At 36.0% G+C, this 25,589-nt stretch overlaps 2 protein-coding genes across 2 annotated transcripts; one reads left to right on the top strand and one right to left on the bottom strand.

Annotated features, from left to right (window-relative positions):
- The first annotated feature begins 8 nt into the window (after positions 1 to 8).
- On the top strand, positions 9 to 6,137 carry LOC148957585 (rRNA 2'-O-methyltransferase fibrillarin-like). Its single transcript, XM_089115068.1, has 9 exons — positions 9 to 153; positions 461 to 547; positions 929 to 1,018; positions 1,435 to 1,482; positions 1,830 to 2,098; positions 2,558 to 2,690; positions 3,143 to 3,255; positions 3,423 to 3,568; positions 3,890 to 6,137. Exons 1-9 carry the CDS (start codon positions 141 to 143, stop codon positions 3,912 to 3,914), a joined length of 924 nt encoding a protein of 307 aa, XP_088971194.1. The 5' UTR covers positions 9 to 140; the 3' UTR covers positions 3,915 to 6,137.
- LOC135684768 (importin-5) lies at positions 5,967 to 24,349 on the bottom strand. The gene is made up of 26 exons (XM_065200421.2): positions 24,204 to 24,349; positions 22,641 to 22,718; positions 20,200 to 20,389; positions 19,658 to 19,760; positions 19,164 to 19,257; positions 18,590 to 18,691; positions 18,015 to 18,140; positions 17,702 to 17,777; positions 16,982 to 17,029; positions 16,725 to 16,812; positions 16,434 to 16,540; positions 15,841 to 15,965; positions 14,886 to 15,371; positions 14,093 to 14,485; positions 13,745 to 13,790; positions 13,304 to 13,363; positions 12,646 to 12,758; positions 11,947 to 12,058; positions 11,201 to 11,256; positions 10,932 to 11,054; positions 9,693 to 9,767; positions 9,510 to 9,587; positions 9,010 to 9,076; positions 7,708 to 7,936; positions 7,298 to 7,439; positions 5,967 to 6,865 (listed from the first exon to the last, which is right to left on the bottom strand). The coding sequence occupies exons 1-26, from the start codon at positions 24,342 to 24,344 to the stop codon at positions 6,776 to 6,778; spliced, it is 3,348 nt and encodes a 1,115-aa protein (XP_065056493.1). The 5' UTR covers positions 24,345 to 24,349; the 3' UTR covers positions 5,967 to 6,775.
- Between the last annotated feature and the right edge of the window lie 1,240 nt (positions 24,350 to 25,589).

Here is a 25,589-nt window from a genome sequence, read left to right as displayed (position 1 = left end):
GAACCAACACATGTGCGCTCCTTTGGGCCTAAGGTTTCGTGAAAGATAGAGAAGACAGCCAAGAACAGCTCGTTGATCGTGAATTTACGTTGATTCACGAGTCCAAATCAATCCGAAAAAAGGCAAATAAGAAAAAGAAAATGGTAAGACCAGGTAGGTTGATTAAAATATATGTTACAATCATTATTTGGTAAGATCGGAGTGTTAATTATGTCAGTCTGTCGAGCTTCATTCAAACAAAGGTTAACAACGAGAAATTTATATATTGTTAATATTATAAATAGCTGTAATGGTTTTACTTTGGGTCCATGCCTCAGCTAGTGAGCATCGATAAATCCGGATCTGGTAACAGTTTTGCCATTCCTTTTGTCTGTTTTTGTCGCATGGTGAGAGTGACTATGTTGGTAATGTCAACTATTTATTATGTTGATTTCATAAATTTTCGAAATTGTTCTTCTAGGTTTTTCAAGAGGAGGTGGTGGTAGAGGTGGAGGTGGTGGTAGAGGAGGTGGAGGTTTTGGAAGAGGCGGGAGAGGAGGCGGAAGAGGTATTCATGTTTTTCATTGACCGTAGATTTCAGATTGAACAGGAAAATAAGGAAGACTAGCTTTAATTTAGTAGTAGATTTATCAATGATGTATCAATTGTTTCCAGGCGTTTTTCTATCGATCATTTTGCTTTAACTTTGAATTTTGATATTTGTCGTAACTTTTTTTTTATTTTCTTTGCTACATTTTTATGCCATTTTACTGTGCAATCTAAATCCCAAATAGATCTTTCTACACATTTGGAGATCACCCCTTCACTTACATTTTTTTAGATTTTAATTAAGATTTTTCATTTAGATTATTCATTTAGATTAGATTTTTGAATCATTATACTTAATAGTCTGTTCTTCTTAAAGTATGCTATGATATTTTTTGAATAGGAGGAGGAGATAGGGGTGGAAGAGGTTTTGGTGGAAGAGGTTTTGGTGGAAGAGGCCGAGGAGGTGCAGGAGGAAGAGGTGGCAGAGGAGGTGAAAACAAGGCTTTTTCTTAAGTTGGTTTGCCAAAATTTCTGAATATCTAACTATAATTTCTTTACCAACCTCAGCAATAGCTATTGTCTTATATTTGGTACATCAAAGCTACCACTGTCAAATCTGATTGCCACTGTGGTTTGACTTGTAGTAAAAAACTGGCCTATTGTAATGAAAGAAGCATTAATACCTCAGATGATGAATAAATATGCAGGTCATTAAATGAAGTTCCAAAGGTGAAAAATAATGTTGAGATAAATGGAGTTCTAAATCTATATAAATATTTTTGAAAAAATGTGACACCTTTTAGAAGACAAGTGCTTCACCAAGGATGTATGGTAGCTTAGTTGGCATCAGCCTTTGTAAAAATTTTCTGTTGAAAGCAAATTATTTTGAACTTCTTTTTCTTTCAGGGTTTAGAGGAGGTGCAAAAGTTGTCATAGAGGCACATAGGCACGAGGGTTAGTCAACAATTTCAATTTTATGCTACTTGTTCAATGAATTAGCCAAAAGATTAGGTCTCTACTATGCAGAATGCTTTGCAGGAATGTTGGTAAAAGAGGTAGTAGGGGCAAACTGGTTACTTTTCTGCAGGCTGTTTGCTCAGATCAATTTACTTCTCTTAGAATCACTTACCTCTCATACAAATAGCTTTAAGGACGCTCATTCACATGTCTTGATCATTTTTAAGGTTTTTTCTGGACCTTTCTTGAACCCCAGGTATTTTTTCTTCACTTAAGGCTTATATTGTTACTCTCTCTTATCCTTTAAAATCTAACTTCTCACTTTAAATATTTTTGTCTTAAAGGTGTCTTTATTGCAAGAGGAAAGGAAGATGCTTTGGTGACCAAGAGTATGGTGGCTGGGGAATCTGTTTATGGAGAAAAGAAAATAAGTGTTGATGCTGAAGGAGGAGAAAAGATTGAATACAGAGTTTGGAATCCCTTTAGATCAAAACTGGCAGCTGCCATATTGGGTGGTGTCGATCAAATTCACATGAAGCCAGGAAGTAAAGTTTTGTACCTTGGTGCTGCATCTGGGACCACGGTGTCACACGTGTCTGATATAGTTGGACCAGTAAGTACATTTTTGTACTAAACCTTTACTAAATAATTGATTCTTGCATGTAAGTTAGTTATTTTAGATTAATGTGCTTTGATTCATTATCTCATATAAAGTTCTTATAATTTTGTAGATTTTCCTCCTGTCAGCCTTTGCCTTATGATTATATATAAATGGTTAAAATGACTCTGACAAAGGCTTAAAGCTGAAACAGAAATAACAACTGCCTTGGCTACAGTGAAATTTCCAGTGTTTGCTTTGGAGATTCTTTGCTCATTTCTCTGGGCCATTTGGCTCAATGGAATGAGCCCGAGTTTTTAAAGCAGCAAACTGGAGTTTGATTCCAACCAAGAGTGGTTTGATACAATTGGGCAGCACTCTTAGGGAAACAATTTTCCCTCTGTCAGGCTTTGCCTTATGATTACCGATATGTATAAATTTGACAATTTTCTAAAATAAAAACTCTGTTTTCAGGAAGGTTTGGTGTATGCAGTTGAATTTTCACACAGGTCAGGACGCGATCTGATAAATGTTGCTAAAAAAAGAACCAACATCATTCCTATAATAGAAGATGCTAGACATCCTCACAAGTACAGAATGCTAGTTGGTAAGTTATTTATAAGGTTTTTACCTGTGCTGACAAAAGTTAAGAGGATGAATGAACCCTCATGATGATTTACCTATTTTGTCCACCTGTTAGGTCCTATTAAGGCAGCAAATGTATTAGCTAGTAATGAGGCTGTCAACCAACCTCAAGTATTCCTCTCGTATTCCTGCTGCTGGTTTATTGTTTAAGCACGCTTATGGTTTGAATGTGGGATTATTAGAGGGGGGATCATCAGAGAGGCTGGAATTAATTTTTCAACATGTGTTTTCCTGACACAAGAAAGAATACAAAATGTCTTTATATAAGCGCAAAGGATTCTTAGTAATTTTATATATGATGTTCCATGTCATAGAAATGAAAAGTATTATTTTACAAATTTCTTTTTACCTGCTTTTTCATATATTCCAAAAATATGCAAATATTCAGTTTTTCTTTACTTGTCTCTTTGCCAGGTATGGTAGACACAATATTTGCTGATGTTGCCCAACCTGACCAAGCACGTATTGTAGCAATTAATGCTCACTACTTTTTAAAAAATCAAGGAAATTTTGTCATATCAATTAAGGTGAGTTAGGTTTAAAAGTGCTTTAATTTTTATAATTGCAATAATTCCAATCTTCACTATAACCTTTTGTAGGTTTTTCTATAAGCTAACTGCTTCTCTCTGGTTATTCTCATATTTGAAGGAGTGTGTTAAGATAAATGTCCCTGATATAAATTGCTGATTTTTAGGCCAACTGTATCGATTCAACTGCCCAACCAGCTGCAGTTTTTGCTGATGAAGTAAAAAAGATGCAGGGTGAAAAAATGAAGCCTCAAGAACAGTTAACACTGGAACCATATGAAAGAGATCATGCAGTAGTTGTTGGTGTTTATAGGTGAGCACTAGGTCATACTTATGAATCTTTTGAAGTTTGGTGTGTAATTCCCACTCTCATATGTCCATCATATATGTGTATCATAATAAGTTATCAAGCCAATCACATACCTTTCCAATAGGTATTTCTTGAAATTTTAAAGTAGTTTTGGGTTATTTAAACATAATTTAAAGTCCTCTACACCTTTGTTGTCACTTTTTTCATTTTATTCTAGTGTTCACACTTTTAATATTTGTCCTCACTTTTCCTGTACAATTCATGTCACACTCGACATTATGTGTCACATTGTGATTTGAAACAATTTTTTGATCTAATTTTCAGGCCACCACCAAAGAAGAAGGCATAAAAGGACAACAGGCCTTGCAAACCATTCTCATCATAGAAAGCCTTTTGTTGCAGTTTGATGCAGCTAGGCATCAAATGATGCAGTGTTCTGGAACAAAGTTTGAAGACCTATGAAAAACTTTGTAACATGTAAAATAGTGGTCCTTATAATTTCTCTTAAATAACCCTTAATTTGACTATCTTACATTCTAAGCTATTGGGTATATGTTTTGGTCTGAAAAACACTCTCCTTGATATTAGATACTTTTAACAAAGAGTAAACTGTTACTTCTTCTTTCAATTTAAAGTTTACTATCAAGACTAGAAATCAGTGATTTCTGAAATCCAAAACATATTCTGAGATACTTTGCTTTTATTGTATTAATTGTTTTTATTACAATATCATGTATTGGAACATCTTATTAAGATTAGCAGAATTCTTATACTTGGCATTACAAAAAAGCCTTTTTGATACACTAAATGGTGAAAGGCTGTTTTTTTCTTAAAAGAGAATTGATGTAAAGACAGTTGGTATTGTGTATCATATTATAAACTACATCAATATACAGATCTTTGTATTCCTTGATATATTTAAAATCTCTCATAAATATCGCGTTTTCCAGCATAGATATTTTCAATAATTTAATTATGGAAACAGGTGTCAAGTTTCTTTCATATAATGCAAAGGCCTTGGCAATTTGGCTTATTCTGATACAAACACAAACATATTTGTGCCTTTGTGTGTAAACTGGGATGATGCAACTCTTTTAAGTTTCTTAAATCAAGTTCTTCTTAAATTGATGATAGTCAGGTTTGGTCCAATTTTTACAACAGCCTTGAAAATCTAGCATTTGCAAGGAAAGGGTGCTGACCACCCATATTAGAACTGACAGTCCTCGTTACTTCAGCTTGTGATGTCATGTTAAGGTTTTTGAGTACAAAAAAGATTATGGATATTACCAGGGACGGATTTAGCGGGGGGTGTAGGGGGTGCGAAACTCGATGGCATCATCACAAACATTTTCTGCTTGCAGGTGGGCCTCCCTATTTCGTAGTTTCCCCTCGTTTTGGGGTTTATATAGAAAAGTCTTTAACGTTCTTGTGACATTCCTGATAAAATAGAACTAAAGTGCTAAAGCAGTCCAATCTTTAAAAAAATGGATTCTGAAATGCGTTTCCATCATTTACCAATGACCTGGAGGGTGTGGCACCAAAATTAGTGTTTAACACCCCCCAATTATTGTTGCTTAAATCCTCCCCTGTATTGCCATTTGCGTGGGATGTTAAAAAGGGCTTTTAACATTCCCTTCCCCTCATAACCATCCAAAAAAGTCGTAAAATTTGGCCAATCCTTTTTCTTTTATCACGGCATCACGATACCTTCTAGTAACATAAACTCCTTACAGTGATGAGACCGGTTGAGCTGCCTTCTCATGAAGCAGCATTTTGCAAGGAAAAAGTTTCTTTAGGGTCCTTGGGAAGCGTATCTTCTTGAATCAAGGATTTAAGATCTTTGTCAAATGACTTAGAACACTTATTCTTATGGACAGTTTCAACAAAGAGGGCAACGGGCGAAGGGTCAAAGAAAAGGGGCAAACCAATTGCTAAATTTTTTTGCAAGGTTTGACATCCCAATTTTTTGCAAGGTTGATCTAGTTTGCAAGGTTTGACATCCCATGCAGGTGTCCTTGCTTGCTCAAAGAAACATAGTGATCCAATAGTTATTGTATTTTCGCTTTTTACTCGGATTAAACTTGCACAACCAAGCAAACTAGGTCTTGATAGGTAATGTAGAAAAAGTTAATGATGTAAACAAGAAAAGGCTGTTTGATTTTGTTTCAGTTTAGAAAAATGCATTTGAACAATAATGGACATTTAGTACAGTCCTGACGCCTGTACACAAGACTCCTTCTTCAAAAGTCATGAATACATGATGTAAGTTTTGACTAGGCAATAAATAAAATTGAAGGAATGATGCGACATTCAACCAACTACTTTTAGGAGGAAGACTGTAAAGGGCTTTGCAATATTTACACGAAAACCAAAGAGTAGACAGTAAATGACAAAGACACAGTTTTACAAAACATCTGGCTTTTTATATTCAAGACAATTCATTTCGCATAAATATTAGCTTTGGCAAATCACGACAAACTGCGTGCTAGTACAGGGAACACAATAGCGTGTATGGATCTGAATACCATGGTAATACTGGTGTACAAGGGAATGACACATTGAGAGAATATGACTGGGTTTACAAAAAACATCTCCAGTTACTTCCAACCATTAAACAAATATTGATAACCCACACCCACAGCAACAATTTGTAGATTTTGTTGCATTGAACGAAAAAACAAAGAAATTGTCCTTTATGCAAGATAAGTCATGTTTGAGAATATTCATTAGGATTTTAGCCGTTTTAAAAGACTGATCAAATCTGCAGAATTTTTGTAACTTACCAGGGTTCAAATGAAAGAACTTAGAACTGCAACCAGTTTCAGCATTTAGATTTAACAGAAGACTGCGTTCAAGCTTACAGGCATTAATGGTCTTAATGACACAAAATTAAACACAGTAATCCAGTAAATGAAAAACCTGTTCGTTCGCTTACTGGATGCATAGTCAAGTTTTGGTTATCAATACCTTGGTGATTGACAAACAAACCTCATCGATCATCTATAGTAATGCATTTATTTGTCGCATTACCTGCCCGTTTACTTGAAATTTAGATTTCTGCAAGACCGAGTAAATCTGTTCACAAAATTTAACAATCAACGCTGCAAGATGGGTTGAGAAATGTATGAGTTAACATTTGGCATTTCATGTTGAGAAACAATGTCTGTTTTAGTTTTGATGTTGTTTATGCTTCACGAATGCTGCCCTAATTTAAACACCATTTGTCATCAATCCTTGAAGTGCAGTTTTTTGATGGTCTTGTAGTTGATGCAGACAGGCATTCCACATTTCAGGATTCGTCTGGAAAGAAGCAAAGGAAACATTACAAACGATGCAACTCTAAAGAGAAGAATATAACTGAAGCTTGTTGCTAGATAATAGAACAGAAGTTTAAATATTTTCAACACCTCTAGATCTGGGGCGGACACTTGGTCAGATATTTAGGGCAAGCCTATTGTTTTGATAAGAAGACGCCACATTTCCCCTGTTTTAGAACAAAAGACCATTGTCTTCCAAAACATTGAGGGGGCGACCGCCCCCAGGTGTCCGCCACTGCTCTAGGTTGTGTTAATGTGCTTTCTAATGATTCCCAAACATTGAACAGGATTTTATTAAGGGAGGTATATTTTTGCCACCAGATGACATTAGATTCAGTTCTATATTCATTTCATAAAAACTAGAGACGCCGATAGTTCTATATTTATTTCATAAAAACTAAATGTATTCACATACCTGAACATGTCTAACTAAACTCGTGAGTCGTAGTTTTGTTTCACTTTCCTCCGTAAAAACCTCTTCTGCAAATGCCTCCGCAATAACAGCAATTATTCTTGGTATATTTGAATTGTTTACACCAAGGATGGTCGAATTGTTTCTAAAATGCAAAAGAGGATGATTTCAAAGTGGTGAGATTTCAGTCTGTAATTCTCAAAATTATAAATTTATCTATTCATTGGCGGAAAACTGATTTTTGGTATTTGCACTTCTCCATTTAATAATCATAATTGGCGCTCAATTCATTCTATACATCAGGATGATAACATCAATTCATCATGTTTAACTTGCTGGCCGTATTTATAAAAGAAAAGGGAAAATTCTACAAATAAAAACCAATTATGGAAATTTCAAACAATGCTACTTACTGTTCTACTAAATCGCACAAATATCCATAAACATGGGGTGCTTCTTCGATATCTTTTGTTATCGGCAACCAAGTTAGCCAAGTTGGTAAAATCTCATCCACATTGACAATATCAGAGTGAAATTTGCATATTTTTGTTAAAGCCGAGATGCAGTTTTCGGTTGGATTTGCATTCTCTTTTATCCGACTTTCTCCGTGACTTATAACTTGAACTAATAACGGGATCGCCTCTACGGTAAGGAAAAAACCAAAGAGATAATTTCAAAATCCTCTTTGATACACAAGCAGCAAGAAACTAGGCGTACTAAGACAGGCGCCTTTTTGAAAAAATACCCTTTTTAAATTGGGGCTTATCTTAAAGTTAGTCACGTTAACAGTTCCAATAGGGACTTGAATAAACACGCGACCATTTCAAGCAAAGCAAAACAATACAGTTAATCGTCAAGTTAGCGGTCCCTTCAAAAGAGCGCCACACCTTCGCATGAAGCTCCATCGCTCCAATAAGTACCCACAGATTCATTGAAAGGGTTGGTCATGAAGAGAAAAATCCGTGTAGTCTAACACTGAACTTTTACAAGAAATTCTAAACTTTGGCAGTGCATGTATTTTCAAAGGAGAATTCGAGATGCATTTTAATTTTCTCTTTCGGGCTTCATCGTTAAACGTTTTCTAACAATCTAATTTTCTGCATGCTGCATGTGATCTGCAGAAATAGTAAAAAACTAACGAGCGCCCCTTAAAACCGGACATCAAAAAGAAGCCCTCGTACGCGCACATTCTTAAAAGCCTGGCTCATTTAACAGTTTTCCACAGGCCTATTCTGTCATATGTCGACCAGTGTGCCAGGAACCTCTATACATTACTAAAAATGATAAAATTTTGGAATAGGGATAGTCGGGTAAAACTTTGATCATGTCTTTGATAAGTTCATTTTTAAGAGCACACTACTGCCAAATGCTACAATGCCTGCCAAAAGTACTTGGAACACCCACCAATTTACGCTGCATTTGATATCTTTCATTCGTTTCATGAAAAAAATTTGCTACTTCCGCCCCCTTCCCCCTCAAACAATGTTGATGATTAAGAGAAATATCATAAAAGAAGCGCAAAAGAAAGTGCTTCCTAAAATCCTAATCCGTTTGATAGTAAACCAACATTGTTCCGTGGGGGAGAGGTAGATGATTGGTTTTGACCTTGGAAATTGATGTCAGTGTTCCAAGACTTTTGGCAGGCATTGTAGATTTCGGCCTTCTGGATTCATCAGCTGTACAATTTTTTATTCTTCAAAGAAAAAGTTACATACGTTGCAGAACATCAACAAATTCTTTTCCACCATGCATTGCCATAACTCCAATGCCATATGCAGCGGCCTTGAAGTAAAAAGAAACAAAATCATTTGAAGGACCTCTCTGAAATCCAGATTCTGCTATTACAAAAGACTTAATATCCGTACAATAATAATTTATCACCGTGTGTTGAAAAATACTTTCGAGCAGGGTTTGCTTTTACCACATATATCAAAGAACGGCAACCTTTTTTCTACGGACTGGATTTCAAGAAGATAACATTAATATAATAGTATACATCTCTTCTAAATAATGCACCAATACTATAAAAATAAAAATTACGGACCTCTGAAAAGTATTCCAAGTTATTTCAAGTTTGTACGCTTGACAAAGGCAGACTTTGTGGCTTTACCTCATATGTCAAACTCGTTAAATGTCTAGGCCAATTTCAAACTTTGCGGTACCAAAAAGTTATTTGGAAAATAATATTTCATCACTACATCAGGGCCTAGCTCACCTGCCTAACTTCGGGGTTTTTGTCAACAATATAATTCAGCATCAGGTTCGTAAAGTGCTCTCGGAATTCTTTTGAGTTCTGGAAAAGACAGATTGCAGTCAGGCAACAGAAAAATACAAAAAACGATAATGAGAAGATTTTTATTAATTATTTGCGTTTAAAACAGGCTAAGTATAAACTTACCGGTCCAGCATATTCCAAAAGATCATCAAAGATACATAGAGACCATTGTCGATCGGAGGCTGGCCTATTTGGATGCTGCAAAAAGAAAGAAAAAAATCTGTCGAATTCGCAGCAATTATAAAGTAGAAACATAAAAAACATAACTAACAGGCACAACAGATTGTAGTTACAGTTAGAGACAATTTGAAGTTAAGGGATAATGGCTTTTCAAAACAAATCTTTATGAGTAATCTATCCTACTTCAGACATAAAAACTATAATTGTTGATCAACTTCTACAGCTAGACGGAATTGTTGTGTTTCAACGGTGTGTTTCACATGTTCAATGGTGTGTTTCAACCTACATAGACCTAAACAAAACCAGTCTTTTAGTTTGAAACCGTTCATATAAAAAATAGCCTTGCTACTAGAAAAAGAATATCAAAGACATATCTAACAACCAACGTAAAACCTTGGCTTGATACTTTATTTTCCCATGAGCTTTGCTTTATGTACACTTCACTACAACTATGATATACACTACACGCCATCCAGTGAATCTTATCAAAAGATCTACAGTTGCTATTTCGGGCTTGCGTTAACTGAACATCTGAAGTTAAGGGGGTAAGAATTCTCCCTGTCCTCTTCCGATACCACTTCAAATCTTTCCCCAATCTAATGTTTATTTTCAATTACATTTCCTCGAGAAATGTTTTCATTATGTATAGCTTGTCCAAATCTAGCAGTGACCTCGATGTCTTATCAGTGATTTTTTCCGTACCGTATCGAAAGCAGTTGACACGTCGTATGGTTGTGTGCCAGGGTAGGCATCCACTAGCACATACACTGAAGACTGTGTTTTCTCTTCCATAGCATTTTATAAAACATTACTACAGCAAATTACCGCACTAATTCTTTGCGAAGAGACACCCCCTATTGCAATTACTGCGCAAGCTTTGTGTGGTATCTTGTTACTTTTTACGTGTACTAATGTGGTGTAGTTTACATGTTTCAGATTTGGTGTTACTTCTTAACGCTAATTGTTATTCAGGAAAAAAGAAGGCGAATAGAATAATTGGGGTGTGTTTAATAATAGGCATAAAAGACTTCAAAGTATCCCAGCTAAAATGGAATCTAACGGGTGCGTTCCTTTGACTCAAGTGTAAATTGGGTGTTGGCTAATAATGTGCGAGTTAAACTGCTTCATGTGGAATTAACATGGAAGTTCAAAGTATGAAATGGAAAAAGGAAAATCTCTTACCAGTAGGGTGACAAAATCAGAAAGCAACATTCGGAAAAAAGGGATTGTAGCATCTCGATGTGTCATAAATAGGGAATGCATTATGTCTGAGACTTTGCTGAGAATGTATTCATCTGTGTTGTGCTGAAATAGCAACAGAAGCTTAATTAGAAGAAGATAGAAGACGATTTTGGTCTAAATGTATACCCAAAGGACAGAAAACACTTGATTACACCCAGCTAATTGCAAGGCTCTAGAAACAGTTAGCAAAAGAAACTATGCCTACATACTTCTTCTTGTAAATCTTCTTCTACTTCTTCGTCGTAATCTTCATCTTTTCGTTTTTCTAAGAAAATGAAAATTAACAAATAAAAACACAGACATTTCAAGCAGAGAAAACCATCTCTAGGAAACCTAGGTTGCTAACAATCCAGGATTTGTGCACTTAAGCTTTGAGCTGATTTGATTAAAACATTGGCACAACTGTTACTGGCATCCCTGATCTCACCTAAGCGTATTAGATTAATCTTACCTTTCACAAACACCCTTATCCCTGTCCCTTTCTCTTAAGTTACCCCCAATTCTTCTACCGCCCCCTTTCCTTCAATTGCCCCCTTTTACTCAGTTACCCCCGAATCTCAACTATCCACTCTCTTTCAATTGTTCCCTTTCCCTCGATTCTCCCGTTTTCCTTTAATTCCCCCTTTCTTTCAATTACTCCCCCCCCTACCTTGCATTTATACTTTTTAAGAAAAAGAAGTTCAAAAATTAATTATCAACTGGGGGTGAATAGACGACATCAAGCTACTACATTTTCTTAGGAGATTTTGGTTGCAAAGATATGGGAACAACCGTCAGAGTGGCAATCAAAAACATACGAACCATTGTATTCAGAGCCTTTACTAACAACGAGTTAATTTCTACGAACTGCTGCTCTGATTCGAGCCTGATAACCAAAACTAGTTGGCAGACGTTGACAACAAAAGCATTAAAAACCATCATAACATAACCACGATATGCGTAGTGAAAGGCCTACCGTGTCTTTCGGCATATCTTTCCAAATGTTTTTGTAATTTATCGTGAATTATTTTTCCCAGTTCAGCAAGAAGATCAGCACTGATATAACCAACTCCAAGCAGCTCTACACACTTGACGGGAAAAGAAAAAGCTTATTGAGACAGTATTTTTTAAGAACAGACTTACATTTCTTCGCACTCGATTAAATACTGTCTAAAACAATTACGGATTGCACTGAGGATAAAGTACATAAATGAACATCCACGAGGAAACCATGAGAAAAGAAGAGGACCACTAATTAACGATAAAACTATGTACTTCTGCAGAAATGCATACTTGTTCACATTGATTAAAACAATGGCCTGTGCCAAGTTTGCCACTTGAATAATAACGAAGCCATAAAACAATTTGGTGCAAGAAAGCATTGCAATTGCATTAGAAACAAAGGAAACAAATGATTGTATTTTCGTCTTTTCCTCAACTTGACCTTCTTAAGATTCAAAAGCAAGGCCTTTTTGAAACATTCCATGTGACTAAGCGTTCTATTTCAAAATCAATAGTGGGCACCATCGTATGAGTTTGCGCCTTGCTTATATTCTTCTTAATGAGACAAAGACCAAAGTCGATGGCAACCATTTCGATGGTAACCAACCAATTCAACAAGTAGTTACGCATTGGAGCATTTCAGAGTGATAAATCAAGTCACTGCTTGTTTCACCTTTGAAAAACTGTCCATCATTTCTGGTACAACGTCTTCCTCTGGTTCACCCTCAACTGCCTTGAGCAATTCAGGAGAAATAAAAGCCCACATTTGTTGTAAATATGCATCGCCTGAAAAAAATTAATTCTTGCTATAAAAATCTACAAATTTAAATATTTGCCATTGTGCAACAAATGCATTGAGTACAGCACTATTAGGCTTGATCGTATGAGAGCTTGCACAAACTGCTTCACGCTAACAAAATGTAATATCTTAGACAAAAATTGATTAGCTTTATGGCTGACCACTGAAGACACTGAGACCAGGAAAAACTGCAGCCCGCGTCACAAAGGAAATGGTCCAAAATTAGCTTCTATGGACAAATAAACGAGTCTGTGCTAAACCACGTGTCTACTACCAGGAATAGAGCGATTTATCTGATTGTTCAAAATAACGTCGATCAATAAAAATGACCAATAGGATAACGTATTTTGGTCTACATCTACATCAACCAGAAGGTGACTTAACTTCTAGGAGAAGTCTGGTACCAAGAAAGTTGGATCTCCAAAACACCTTAAGACAAAGAATTTGAATTTACAGGGGACTTTTATTTTTGTTCGAAATCTGTAACTCTGGTGGCAAAGGGTATGAAATGTAGGGATACGATTATACATACCTCTGATCTTGGCACACTCAAGCAAATGTGGCAATGACTCTGCAGCTGCTATTCGAACCTGTATTATTATATTAAGGCATTGTAGTGGGACACATTTTGTCTTGAGGCTGCGAAGACTCAGGTGCATAGAACAGCACAGTTCTACGTTGCAAATCCGAGTTCATACTTAATACAATTACCAAGTAACTACAAAATTATATAAAATGTAAATGAAATCAATTGCCTGTACAATAAGGGTGTACCGGATATTTGGTAGCCCGGATAATCAAGTGCCAGATCGCCGAATTTATGGAAATTAGGTTCCGGCCGGATATTTTTTCCGAGATCCGGCCAGCTATTGGATTTTTGAATATTATGTCTAGAACGGAGAAAATGTAAAAAGAATGGCAAAAAGGATTCATCTATAATCAATACTTAAGCTTCAAACTGGTGAAAGGATATCATCGTGGAAGTAAAACTTCAGAAGTGGAACCATTATTTTGACAACCTGCAAAAACAAAATACATATGATAACATATTTGTTGAAAGGCAAAAAGTAAAACTTAGTAAAAATAGGGGTTGTAATTTTCAGATTTTCAGGGTAACTTAGGTTGTAATTAGTCATGAAATATAAAAGTTTTTGACTGTAACTGATGTAATTCATTTCTTTTTACTAGTTAGCAACTTTTATATTAAATTAAATGGAGGGCCCCCTGTTAAATCAGTACTGCCGAATGGCTTTTCTCTATAAATTCTTGAAAAAAATGAAGTTGATATAAGCCGTTGGCGAGTACAGAAGAAAAGCCGCACCTGTTCAGCGTAATCAACGAACCCTTCCTTGAGCTCTCTTGCATAATGAACCAACATCTTACAAGCAGTACTCTTATCTTCCAGCCCGGCTGTTTTTATACCGAATTTCTGCTGGTCCCCGAGATTGACAAACTCCCAGCCTTCTTTGTCCTGGTCCTCACTTGTGGGGTCATCTGTATCTAAAACTGTCACTTCCGGTTTGATTTGCGCAGCTTTCAGGACGTTAGGCATCACAACTGGCAGATACTGAACGAAGTCCTTGCCTATTATTTTGCACATCCGTGCCCAGGCGGAAATCAAATAAGAAATTATCGGATCGTCGTCTTCCAGCTCTTGAATTCCACTTTGTGTGTTGAGGAGGAGCTGCATCACAGCGGATGCATCAGGCAAAAACTGTATGGAGAAATTATTTGGGTTACTGTCGGCTGGGGGCAACATCATGAAAAAGGAACATAACCGCGCAACAAATACTAAAACGTTATTTTCAAAACAAGTAAAATTAAAAGTACCTAGCTCTTAATGAATAAAGGTTGCTTAAATTTATTTAGGGAGCCAATATTTTCTTTGCATTAGTTAAGTTAGGCCTCTCCATCATAAACTTGACAAAATTACTAAAAGCACGATTTTAACCAATTGGGAAAAAAATAACCTTTCGGATAAATCTTTAAAATCCAATTTCATAATAAATGGATATTTAGAAAGGCTTATGAAAAAGAAATACTTTTTGGATTTCCTTAATTATTAGCGAGAGGTCTTGTAAGGAATCGATTAAAACATTAGCAGGAGCTCTTACCTTCTCTTTCCCCACAGCCAATCCAATCAAACTGATGCATTCGATGCACTTTCCACGCATCAGACGGTATTCTTTGCTGACTGCATTCTCAAAAATTACCTTCAAACTTGGCATGAACCGATCATAATACGTTATAAATTTAGCCTCCGCAGTATCCGCAACAGTTGCTATAGTCGTTAATATTTGTTCCAAAACGAGGCGACTGCCTACATTCGTCAGCCGCTGCATCTTTTCCGACAAGACAAACTCCAACTTTTGCATCACAGCGTCCAAGTAAGGTTCAAGAACATTCACTGGACAGTCTTCAAAAAAGTTAACAAGGGCAGCAGCTGCGTGGGCTTGCACCCTTGGGAAGGAGGAGTCACTGACCATAACCTGCAGCAACCCTGGCAAAACTTTTTGATGGAAGGATTTTTGAAAGAGGATGCTGAAGTCTGTGGCGAGCTGGCCTAACGCATTGCAAGCCGCGTAACGAACTCTTGGGTGCTGCAAATAGATGATCCCTTTATAAACTATCATAATGGCAAAAAGAAAAAGAATTGTTCATTAACATCGGAAAAACTTAATACAAAATAAAGACCTGACTTAATAAATGGCGCGACGCAAAAACTGCCAACAAACGACTGAATTACATCCTGAAATCTTTTTTCTGGATTTATGAAACAATCTAAAAACGAAAACCAGAAAGCTTTGAAAATATTTGATTCACTTTAAAAACGAATGACAAACGGGACAATAAAATAGCCTTCTTTAGAGGCTGTTTATCTGCTGGTGGATGACAAATCGAGATCTCAACGCAAAGAAAAACATGAATATGAACGAGTTGATAGACCAAAGGGATCTACCAGTTTCTCTCAAAATGGCGAAGTCCTAAGAAGTTACTCCTAGTGCTAAAAACCAGTCAATTTTGACCGGCAAGGAGAAGAAAAAGACGTGATGATAAGAGAAACTGAACCTGGTCTGTTAAGTGGAGGAGGATTTCTTCAACGATGCTCTTAAGTAGTGGTTCCATTTGCTTCTTACATCCTTCAGCTACAGCAGAGATCGCCATCAAGCCAGCGTGCCGGTATCGCCAATCATCTGCCAAAAAGCAACATAACTGTGCAATTGGCACTGATGCATTTATAAACAGACTACTCCAGAAACTTTTATGTTTTGGATGTTTGTTTTTGTCCCATGCAGTGAAGAAACTCTCAGATACAGTCATGTTTGCTTATCACACTCATATATCACAAAGACACTTCTATAAATGAGACGGGCACATCCAATGTATGAGACGGATGCACCCTTATTTTACGATCAAGCGATAAACATAGTTAATTCAAGTTAGTTTTGGTTTTGTAATCCTTGTGGTAACATCCGATGTCCCTTTCTCATAGCGAGATGACTCGTAGCGTAATAAGTGTTTGTGCATGCAAATGATTCTTGCAAATAAAACTAATCAAACAAGGAAATGAGTATCGGACAAACAAACAACTGGAACTGTATAATGACACCACCTTCACAAAAAGACAAAGGTGCAAAAAAAAATTAAGATCGGATACACACCATTCTTTAACATAATAGGAATGGTCCTGTGCACGAGAGGAAAGACAATTTTCCCGCCAACACCGCAAGCAAATCGATCCAGTCCACTTTCTCCTGCCACTGGATTACTGAAAAACAACACTTACTCTTACCATCACGCGTACAAAATCATGGTTTCATAAAAGTAGTACATGCGTGGCGACGTTCTGGAAGAATGCTATCTTTTTTCGGTGTTAGGTTGATGGCTTTTGATTAACGAAATGGCAGCTGAAAGTAACGTAGGTGTGGTTCAAAGGTGGCTAAAGAACATACCTGTCAGTCTCAGTGTCTTCCGAGTCATCTGAAATACACCAGTCTGCATCATCCTCCAAATCCACCATCAGTGCAAGCATTTCTGGGACTGAAAAGAAGAACTTTGAAATTGAAAAATTCGGAGAAACACTGACTAAAACTACTGAAAATTCGAAATACTTTGAAAAGTAAGACCAGTAGAATAAGGCAAAAGTAAGGAAGACTACATGGGGAAAGAAAAAGTTACATTCACGCATCGCTGCCTAATGATGCAATACCTATTTTTGGGACGAGTTCTCCTCCATGCTTTCGTATCATCGCAGGAGCTAAAAGGAAATTGCAACTGTCATTGAAAGAGTATCACAAAATGTTGTTTCATTTGTTCAAGTCCTGTGATTAGACTGAAGTCAATTGTAAATAGCCAATTCATTGATTAATGACATGAATGCTGACTTATCATTCAATCAGATGGAATACGATTACCTATTAGTCGTAATCTCATTAAGCGATTGGAGCAGCACAATTGTGCTTAAAAATGTCATGTTTTAATGACCATGCATGCTTAATTACTGTGACTGGACACAGGGATTGGTCTTAATAAACCACTGGAGAGTGGATCAAAGAATGTGGTTGATTGCTCATATGTCAGTGACTGTTTTGTGGGTTACTCAATTAGTAGCAATTGGCAGTGACTGGACCAACTAATGCCAAAAGCACTTTGAAATTGGGAGGGAGGGGTCCTATGCAAATATGGAAACCTGTGTGGAAAAGGGTCTCGGAGAGAGATATTCTAAAAGAAAAATTGACATTTGACTAAAATCTAGGGAACTGACTTGACTGGAGAAGGTACTAAGATGCATTCATTTGAATTGTCACTACCTTTGTAAGGAAGCTGAATGTAGTTATTATAAATATGCAAAAAACAGTTTCTTTAGCAAAGAGATGATTTTGCTATTGCTAACACGCCAAGAAATTCAAACATTTCCTAAAGATGTTACCTGACTCAGCAAAGGTCACTATTGCTTCCAAAGCAAGTTGTCTCCAGGAATTATCTAACTCTGGATTTGATACGATCTAAGAATTAAGTAACAACAGTTTCTGTACAATGCACAAAATAATAGAAGCAAAAACATTAAGCAAAAAATTATTAAAATACACTGGCCTGTCCACCACTCAAAAAGCTGAATATACGTGGCCCATGTTACCAACTCTCACTGACCAGATCCTCCATGTCAATGAAAAAAGTCTTATACAAGAAATCTTATTCAGTCGAGGAAATTTACAAAATATGACAATAACTGTTGAACTTACGTGAAGCATTAGGGTAACTGCGTTTTGTATGTTTGGTTTCACTGCTTGTGGAGCTGTCTCAGCTAGTTCTACAAAACCTTTTAAAACTGCATCATCTTCTTCACTTTTAACACTTGCCTCAATGGCCTGTAAAATTGATCAATAAATTATTTTCAGAAATATGCATAAAAATAAAGGGCTTGAAGTAATAACATATAGTATACATATAACATATATACTGACTTTAACATAGAAAAGTCAAATTATAATTAGTTGCTTATTACCCTATTAGCCTGATCCTTCTTGCAATTTAATTCTTTCATTCTAATTAGAATAAGAGGAAAAAACTAATTTTATTTGTATTTCACAAAATAGAATATTTAAAAAAAAATGATACGACAAGGGTAGTTTTGCTAACCTCATAATGGCAAACATCACAACAATTTGCCTTAAGACTTTGTATTATGAATATATTATTGTGATTTAATGAGCGACAAAACCACAAATACCCATACAAAGCTTTTAACCCTTTTGTTAGCTAATGCGAGGTATCTATAGAATCTATGTTTCAGTGATATATATATATATATACATACCTGCAGAATTCCTGGTACTAAGTCTGAAAACAATTTATGTTTTGCTTGATCAAGTGACTCTACGACAAATGTGCAAGTTGCCTTTGCAGCGAGGTAATGGATCTACAAAAGAAATAAGAAACAATTATGCAAGAAATAGGAAGTAAATTGCAGATTCAGGAATAGATAAACAATAAAATTGTTCCGTCTCCCATATTGTCTTTCATAAAGAAGCCACAAAGTAGACATGATTAAAGGACACAAACAACATTCGCAACAATACCAATTAAAAAAAAGAAAAAGGCTAATGTAATAACCACAGAAAGCTCAAGGGTATAAACTGCAGTGACAAAATTTATGCTTGAATTTAACTGTTGATTAGAATAAAGGGTTGAAAAAGCTTCCAAATATGGCAACAAAAGATTCTCTTTCACTGAAGAAACTCATTAGAGATGCCATCATTGGGAATTGTACTGATGAACAATTGAACAGCCATAGGGCAAAAAAAGTGATGAAATGTAAGATGCTCAACTGAGCCAACAAATTCGCCCAGTTTATGATCTTCAAGATAAAATAGTCAAAACATCAACTGTACCTTGGTCTGTGGTACTTGTAAATTGTGCAGCAACATTTCCTTAATAACTTGTAGATAGGTATCTTGTTGTGTTCCAAATATCCCAGGAAAAGCACTGAAAATAATTGGTTATCATAGCTGAGAATCTACTTTGGCTTATTTGCAATCAAACAGCAAATAAAATTAACAATGACAATATAAGCTTGGTCAAAAAATTTACACATATATTATATTGTTTAAACAATAAAGTACAATTTTCACAAAATAAATTACTTTGCAGACATGAAGCAACTAACCCTTATGCCAGTTTGTCTGACTTCAGATTTGTGATAAACTGAAATATGTTTGGAATGAAAGCCTGACGAGACAGGGATCAAGTCACTGAACACCATTTATCCCATAAACATCTTCACAAGCAAATATCTATTAAATGTATTAAGTATTTCATGAAAGCTACTGCATACAGCAACTCAATACATACAAGAAAAATTACTTTTCCTGTTTAATGAACTTACTGTAGAATATGAAGTGGGACTTCTCTAACTTCATCTGATGGTGAGTTGCAGCATTCAAAAAGGAACTTCAAAATATCAGGCCACTGGTTTGCTCCCTCATCAGCTAAAAAATTAGGAAGAAACTAGTTACGATACCCCTCTCTAAAATTCTTATTCACTTCTTGTTCAATTTGATTGAGATAAAAATCTCTAAAACTATCATATTTATAGCACAAGTTACAAATATACTTCATTGATACCTGAGATTGACTGAAAATTGCATTGAGTATGAAACTCAAGTTGCAACTTAGTCCTGTTTTATTCACCAAAGCATGAGCAGCTTTCCCTATAGCGTATTTAGCACTATATAACAGATTGGTAAACAGTGGACCAAAATTTCCGTTTAGAAGTAATTTTGCGTGGTAAAACAGTAATTTTATCTTTCGTTATTTCATTTTAAAGCTGGTATGCAAATGTAAGGGTGCCTTTTGTGACAAAAATTATTGCTAATTAACCAGCAAGAAACTTAGGTAGATAAGTTCAAAACGTTTATAAACACTTACTTATGTAGCACTTTGCTAGCTCTGAAATGGTATCGCAGAACTTTTTCCTCATATTTGCATTATGTTCAACTTGGACACCTTGCAGTAACTGTACCTTACATTGTTCTTGTATTTCTGCTGGCACAATAGTGATGAAGTCTTCAAGGTTGCTCAGCAAACGACGCAACAAAACAGCAGCCATGACACGAAACTGAAATGGTAATCAAGGATTTATACTTATAAAAGTCTTCACAATGAAAGCTTGGGTCAAAGAAAAACAGACAAGCCTTAGGAATAAAAATAAACACAGAAGTCTTGAAGTTTTTGCTTTATGGGAAGTTTTGCTTGATCGTACCACAATCAATTACAAAATTATATTAATATCATACATGAAAATTAGACAGGCTTCACCAGTCCTGGTAATAAGAAAATTGTTGGCATGCTAGTAATAGCATGCCTTGAAAAGTGTAGGTGTGCAATCTATAAAATGGAGACCTTTTTTTGAAATTTGCAATTTTTTTGAAGACCTTACACTTCTAAATGCCATGCATGCATTTGAAGGGGTGTATCACTGTTTGAAAAAGCATTCCAGGTTTTCATACAACCAAATAATTTTTACAGAATTTAGAAGAAGTTTCTTGAAAATGAAACAATTTAACAAAAAGCATACAAGTTTTTAGGCCCAGTTGCAGGCCTTTTCATTTGACGCAAGCAATGTAGATGCGATCATGTCAGCACTCGCGCAAACCAAACCACGTGCGTGTTTGATCACTTGCGCAAAATGGTAAATTGTGAGGAATAAATGTCTCATCAATTAACACAATTCTAGTCATTTTTTGTGAACCAAGCATCAAAACACAGGTAATATTTGACTTAGCCACACCTCAACGAAAAAATGCATTTGAAAATCAATTCCACCACAAATGTTTATGATACTTTAGGTACTCAGTTTTTAAACTACAATAGCACTTTCTGAGCATTTCCTGGGCAGTAAAAGCATTTTTAAAAAGGTATGGAACAACATTTTGCGGTCTTCTGGCAATAACATCTTTATGGCCCTCGTGATGTACATAAAGTTTATAAACGAAGATAAAGAGGATTTAGTCTTTCTTGGAGTGCATTACAAATCATCGTAACCATTCATTTTCATTTATTACCTTAAACAAAGGTTCCTTATAACAGGAACAATTTTTTCACTATCAGAGCAATCGCTCACGCAAGAGAAATCACACGAGCGATGGGCCACTCGGGTGGGCTTTTTCTTACAAAAAGGCCTGCAGTTGCCATTACTCCAATATTTGATTTTGAGTTCCATTAAAACGCTCAAAAAAAGAGTCATGTGATACCAAACTGGAGTCATTCAAAAACACAGTGGAGTCATTCCAAAACGGAATCATTTCAAAATGCATCATTTTCTTACTAACAGGGAAGACAGAGACATTCGAAAACGCAGTCAATCAATCTCAGGAGAAAGAGCTCAAACAAAAGATATGAGTACAGATAAAAATGGAGTCATGGAAACACCCACATTATCATTTTGACCAAAATGGACTGGCATGGGGTAAGTATGAAAACATGAAAATAAGAAGAAATGAATAAAAATAAAAGAAAAAAGAATCTTAAATGAAAACATGGAACTGTGCGTGTGATAAAAAGCATGCCTTAGCAGTTTAAGGCATGTGTAATAGAGCTAAAATAATGCCAGCCTATGTGTACCTAGCTATTTCATTTATTATGTAGATTGTTAGGAAATCCCCCTTGTGTCTCGAATGTTCTGTCTTTGCGACACAGCACCACACAGTATTACAGTGCATTCAATTATATTGTTGTAGGATTACCCCTCATTAGGATTACATCATATTGCGCATACGTCTGTTTCTAGAATTATCTCGTAGTCTATCATTAGCAACATTTTTTGCTTAGTTATGCTTTTCTGTTATTTCCTTGTACATATAAATATACACAGTAAGTGAGATCCAGAGAGATTCGAAGAGAGCTTCAGAAGTATTAGACATGTAAGGCTAAACACCAGGAGGTAGCTAACCGTTTCACCCAAGAGGCTTGCAAAAGCTCTTGTGGCCCAGTTTGGATTTAGGACAGGCAGTGCTTGAGAGAGTATTAGAGTTTGAGAGAGCTGTCGTCGTTCATATTAGCAGTTTGATTAGCCTTGGATTGTTACATGATGGAAATGGAAAGAAAAGTATAGCCACTCGCAGAAATCAACATTCTTCAAAGTTTCAGTCTTCCGAGTATCTCTCTCGATTTAAACATCCATTTTACACATGGGTGGAGGAGTGTGGGTGCGATCGCATGCCTAATATTACCAGGACTGTGCTACACTTGAGATGATGCATTATCTAGCCTTTCTTTTGTAATTGAATTTTTAGTCTCTTTGTAAGCTATGTTGCTTTTCCATCCTAAAAATCATTAAAACAATATAAAGATTTCATATGGTGACTCACCTCCATATTTTGACTTATTAGCATTGTGTTTAGCAGGAATTGTATCTTTGTAATGTCTGGAATGCTATTGTATTTGGCCTGTAATAAAATTGCAAAAAAATCAATAAAAAGGGAAGAGGCAAAGAGTAACAACCTCTCATGGACTGACCAGAAGTCTAGTGAAATAACCTGACCAAGGAGCCATTTCATAAGAAACAGCAAATGCAACAAAGATGCTACAAGGGTGACCATACCAACACTGTATAGCACAATCTTGGCAAAACAAAATAAATTGGTAAAAAATCACAAAAATCATCAAGAAATGACTCAATATCTATCATAAATATAGGCAACTATTCTTCAAGAACTATTTATTTATTGATAAACCTTCTGGTACACTGTTGTTGAAACAGCTAGCTAGCTCAAGACGGAACCTTTATAGAATCAGTCAGTTATAAGTTGATGAGAATAAAAAAATGCGAGAAATGACATAGGCAGTTGTAACTAAAGTCAACAGCATGAGGTGAAGGCCATTCTTAAAGCTGGTATCTTTACAACAGAATTCCATACCATGTAAGACAACAAATTAAGTTAAAAATATTGTTTCGGGGCCTAATAAATAGAGAATGATGACAAATCTGATTTTTTTCTATCAATTAAAACTACAGCTATATCTACAATACAATTCTGGTCACAACCACAGCAGGAAAAGACACACTGTCACCTGGTTCCCACTGTAGATGTGACTTATAAATCTAAACACGCAGTTTACATAGAGAAAAATAACAGCAAAAAAAGAACAGTCAGAAAAAAAACAGTAATGATGTTTAAAAAGAGTAGGAGGTTGTTGTTAACCCAAAGAGAAGAGAACTGCTTGGAAAATCTCTTTGTGCAGTGGGAAATGATGGATATTGGTGCCTCAATATTCTCGATTATATTCAAATCAAAATCTCCACACAATAGTCTCCATACAAAAACTGACTTTGACAGCTCATGAGTCATGATTTGTACATACTGCCATTCATTGACAGATTTGACCAGATTTGAAAAGCCAAGTTTACTCAGAAGACTTAAGTAAGGCTTTACAGCAATGAAAAAATGCCAAACGAGGATTCTATATGGTGCCAAATGATGGTCTAAAAATTGAGAATCAATAAAAAAATCTCAAGGAGTACGCATTACTTTACGCCACAATATCGAGAATAAGATCAATTCGTGATCATTATTAAAGTTATTTGTCTAGTCTAGACATAGCACCCTTTTCGAAAGCATTTGGCATAAATTTTATCACGACAGGTTAATAATTTTCAGGTTGCGAAACATCTATAAAGTTACAATGTCAACTTAATGGATTGGAGTGAAATAAATTTGCAAAATTTTGAAAACCATCACAGTTCATTATATAGTATTTTAGAAGTTATTTGATTCACGGATGAATGGTCGCCTTGACAAATTGGATAAAGGTGTGGATGGATCGGTATTAAACCAAGTGGGCCTAAGCATTGATAAGGGTGCCTGGTTCATTTTTGAGAGGAATCACCCAAAATATAAAGCTTCTGGAGTAGTAATCGTTAAAAAATCTACCTCAGCTTGATTTCTAACGTCATTTTGTGGACTCAACAACTCCCCGACCAGGGCTTCAAATTGCTGCAGTTCACTCGCCATATCGGCAACTTTGGCAACTTGGCAAAAGGAAGATCGAGGCGCGCATGCGTTTTTCACCATGCGCACGTGAGTCAGCCATGGCGGTAATGCGACGAAGCATTAAATAAACTCGGTAGTCCCTGCGATGCAGCACTATTCTTGTTGATTCGAGTGGAGATTACTGGCGAAGCCAAAAAATTTTCGGAGCAGGAAAAATTGATTTTTGCCGATAAAAGAGTGCCCGTCTCACTCTTTAAGAATGTGGTCAAAATATAAATGATATCTTATCCTGTTTTATGTGTTTCTATTTCTAAACTCATACTTAAGCAGGGCCGGCTAAGCCGAGGGGGCCGGGGGGCCATGCCCCCCACTTTTCTGCAGAGCTAGAGAGAAATTTTAGGCAAAAGTGCAAATAAATGTTGTATGACTCTGTAAGTAACTTTACCTAGTATTCTCTTAAATGTGTCCTTAGCTTTACCTTGGTTGCTATGTCTTTACCATAGAAGACATACATGTCTGTATATAAAATTGAATGTGGGAATTAGATCCAAGAAATCGGTCATTGTCTAAGTTTTACAACGAGTAACAGCTTGGCTTAGCAAATAGATCGAGAAACCTAGTCCAGAATAACTTGGTGCCAGCACAAATTGACGGAGTTTCGTTTTTTCCACTGCCTAAACTTGGCACACAAGGTTATTTTTTAACGAAAACTTTCTCAGAAACATTACAAAGAGAGAGAAATCAGCTGTTGAAGGAAAAAAAACAGCTGGAAAGAACTTTTTTTTGAGGCTATGAGAAATTAAGTAAGAGCAGATTTGTTCTTAAAAAGTATCATCAAGAAAACTTCAGAGTCTGATCGTTTGGATGATTCATTCCCACTAAGAAAGAGAAAATATCGACGCAGTTATAAATTCTATTTAAACTCATTTTGACAAGCCCAGTTTAAAGGTTTTTCAAATTTTTTTTAAAGCACTTCATTTCCGAAAAAGTTAAGATCAGATGTTACAAAGTTATATCTTAACTGTACAGAATTGCTTAACTTTTTATTTTTAGTTGATAGTTCTTCTGTTGACATTTCAACGTTAATGTTTTTTATTAATCCGTGTTTCATTTATTTTTCTCCCCCATCTTATTTCGGGTACTTTGAAAATCTAAAAAAGGTTTCATTACGAGCTATATGATAGGGGTTTTTCGAAAACTTTGCAAAACTTTTCTATTTCAAGTCAACATCACAATAGACGCGACTATGTGACATCTTCAGTCAAAATTCTCTAAGGCCATCTCTAAGACACCATAATTCTAAAATTTTTCTTGCCGCCAACCATG

The sequence above is a fragment of the Rhopilema esculentum genome, chromosome 21 (genome assembly GCF_057945365.1).
Source record: "Rhopilema esculentum isolate cy_ngs chromosome 21, ASM5794536v1, whole genome shotgun sequence".
Lineage (NCBI taxonomy): Eukaryota > Metazoa > Cnidaria > Scyphozoa > Rhizostomeae > Rhizostomatidae > Rhopilema > Rhopilema esculentum.
The sequence above is the reverse complement of the archived record's forward strand: the minus strand, read 5'-3'. Positions and strand labels throughout refer to the sequence as shown.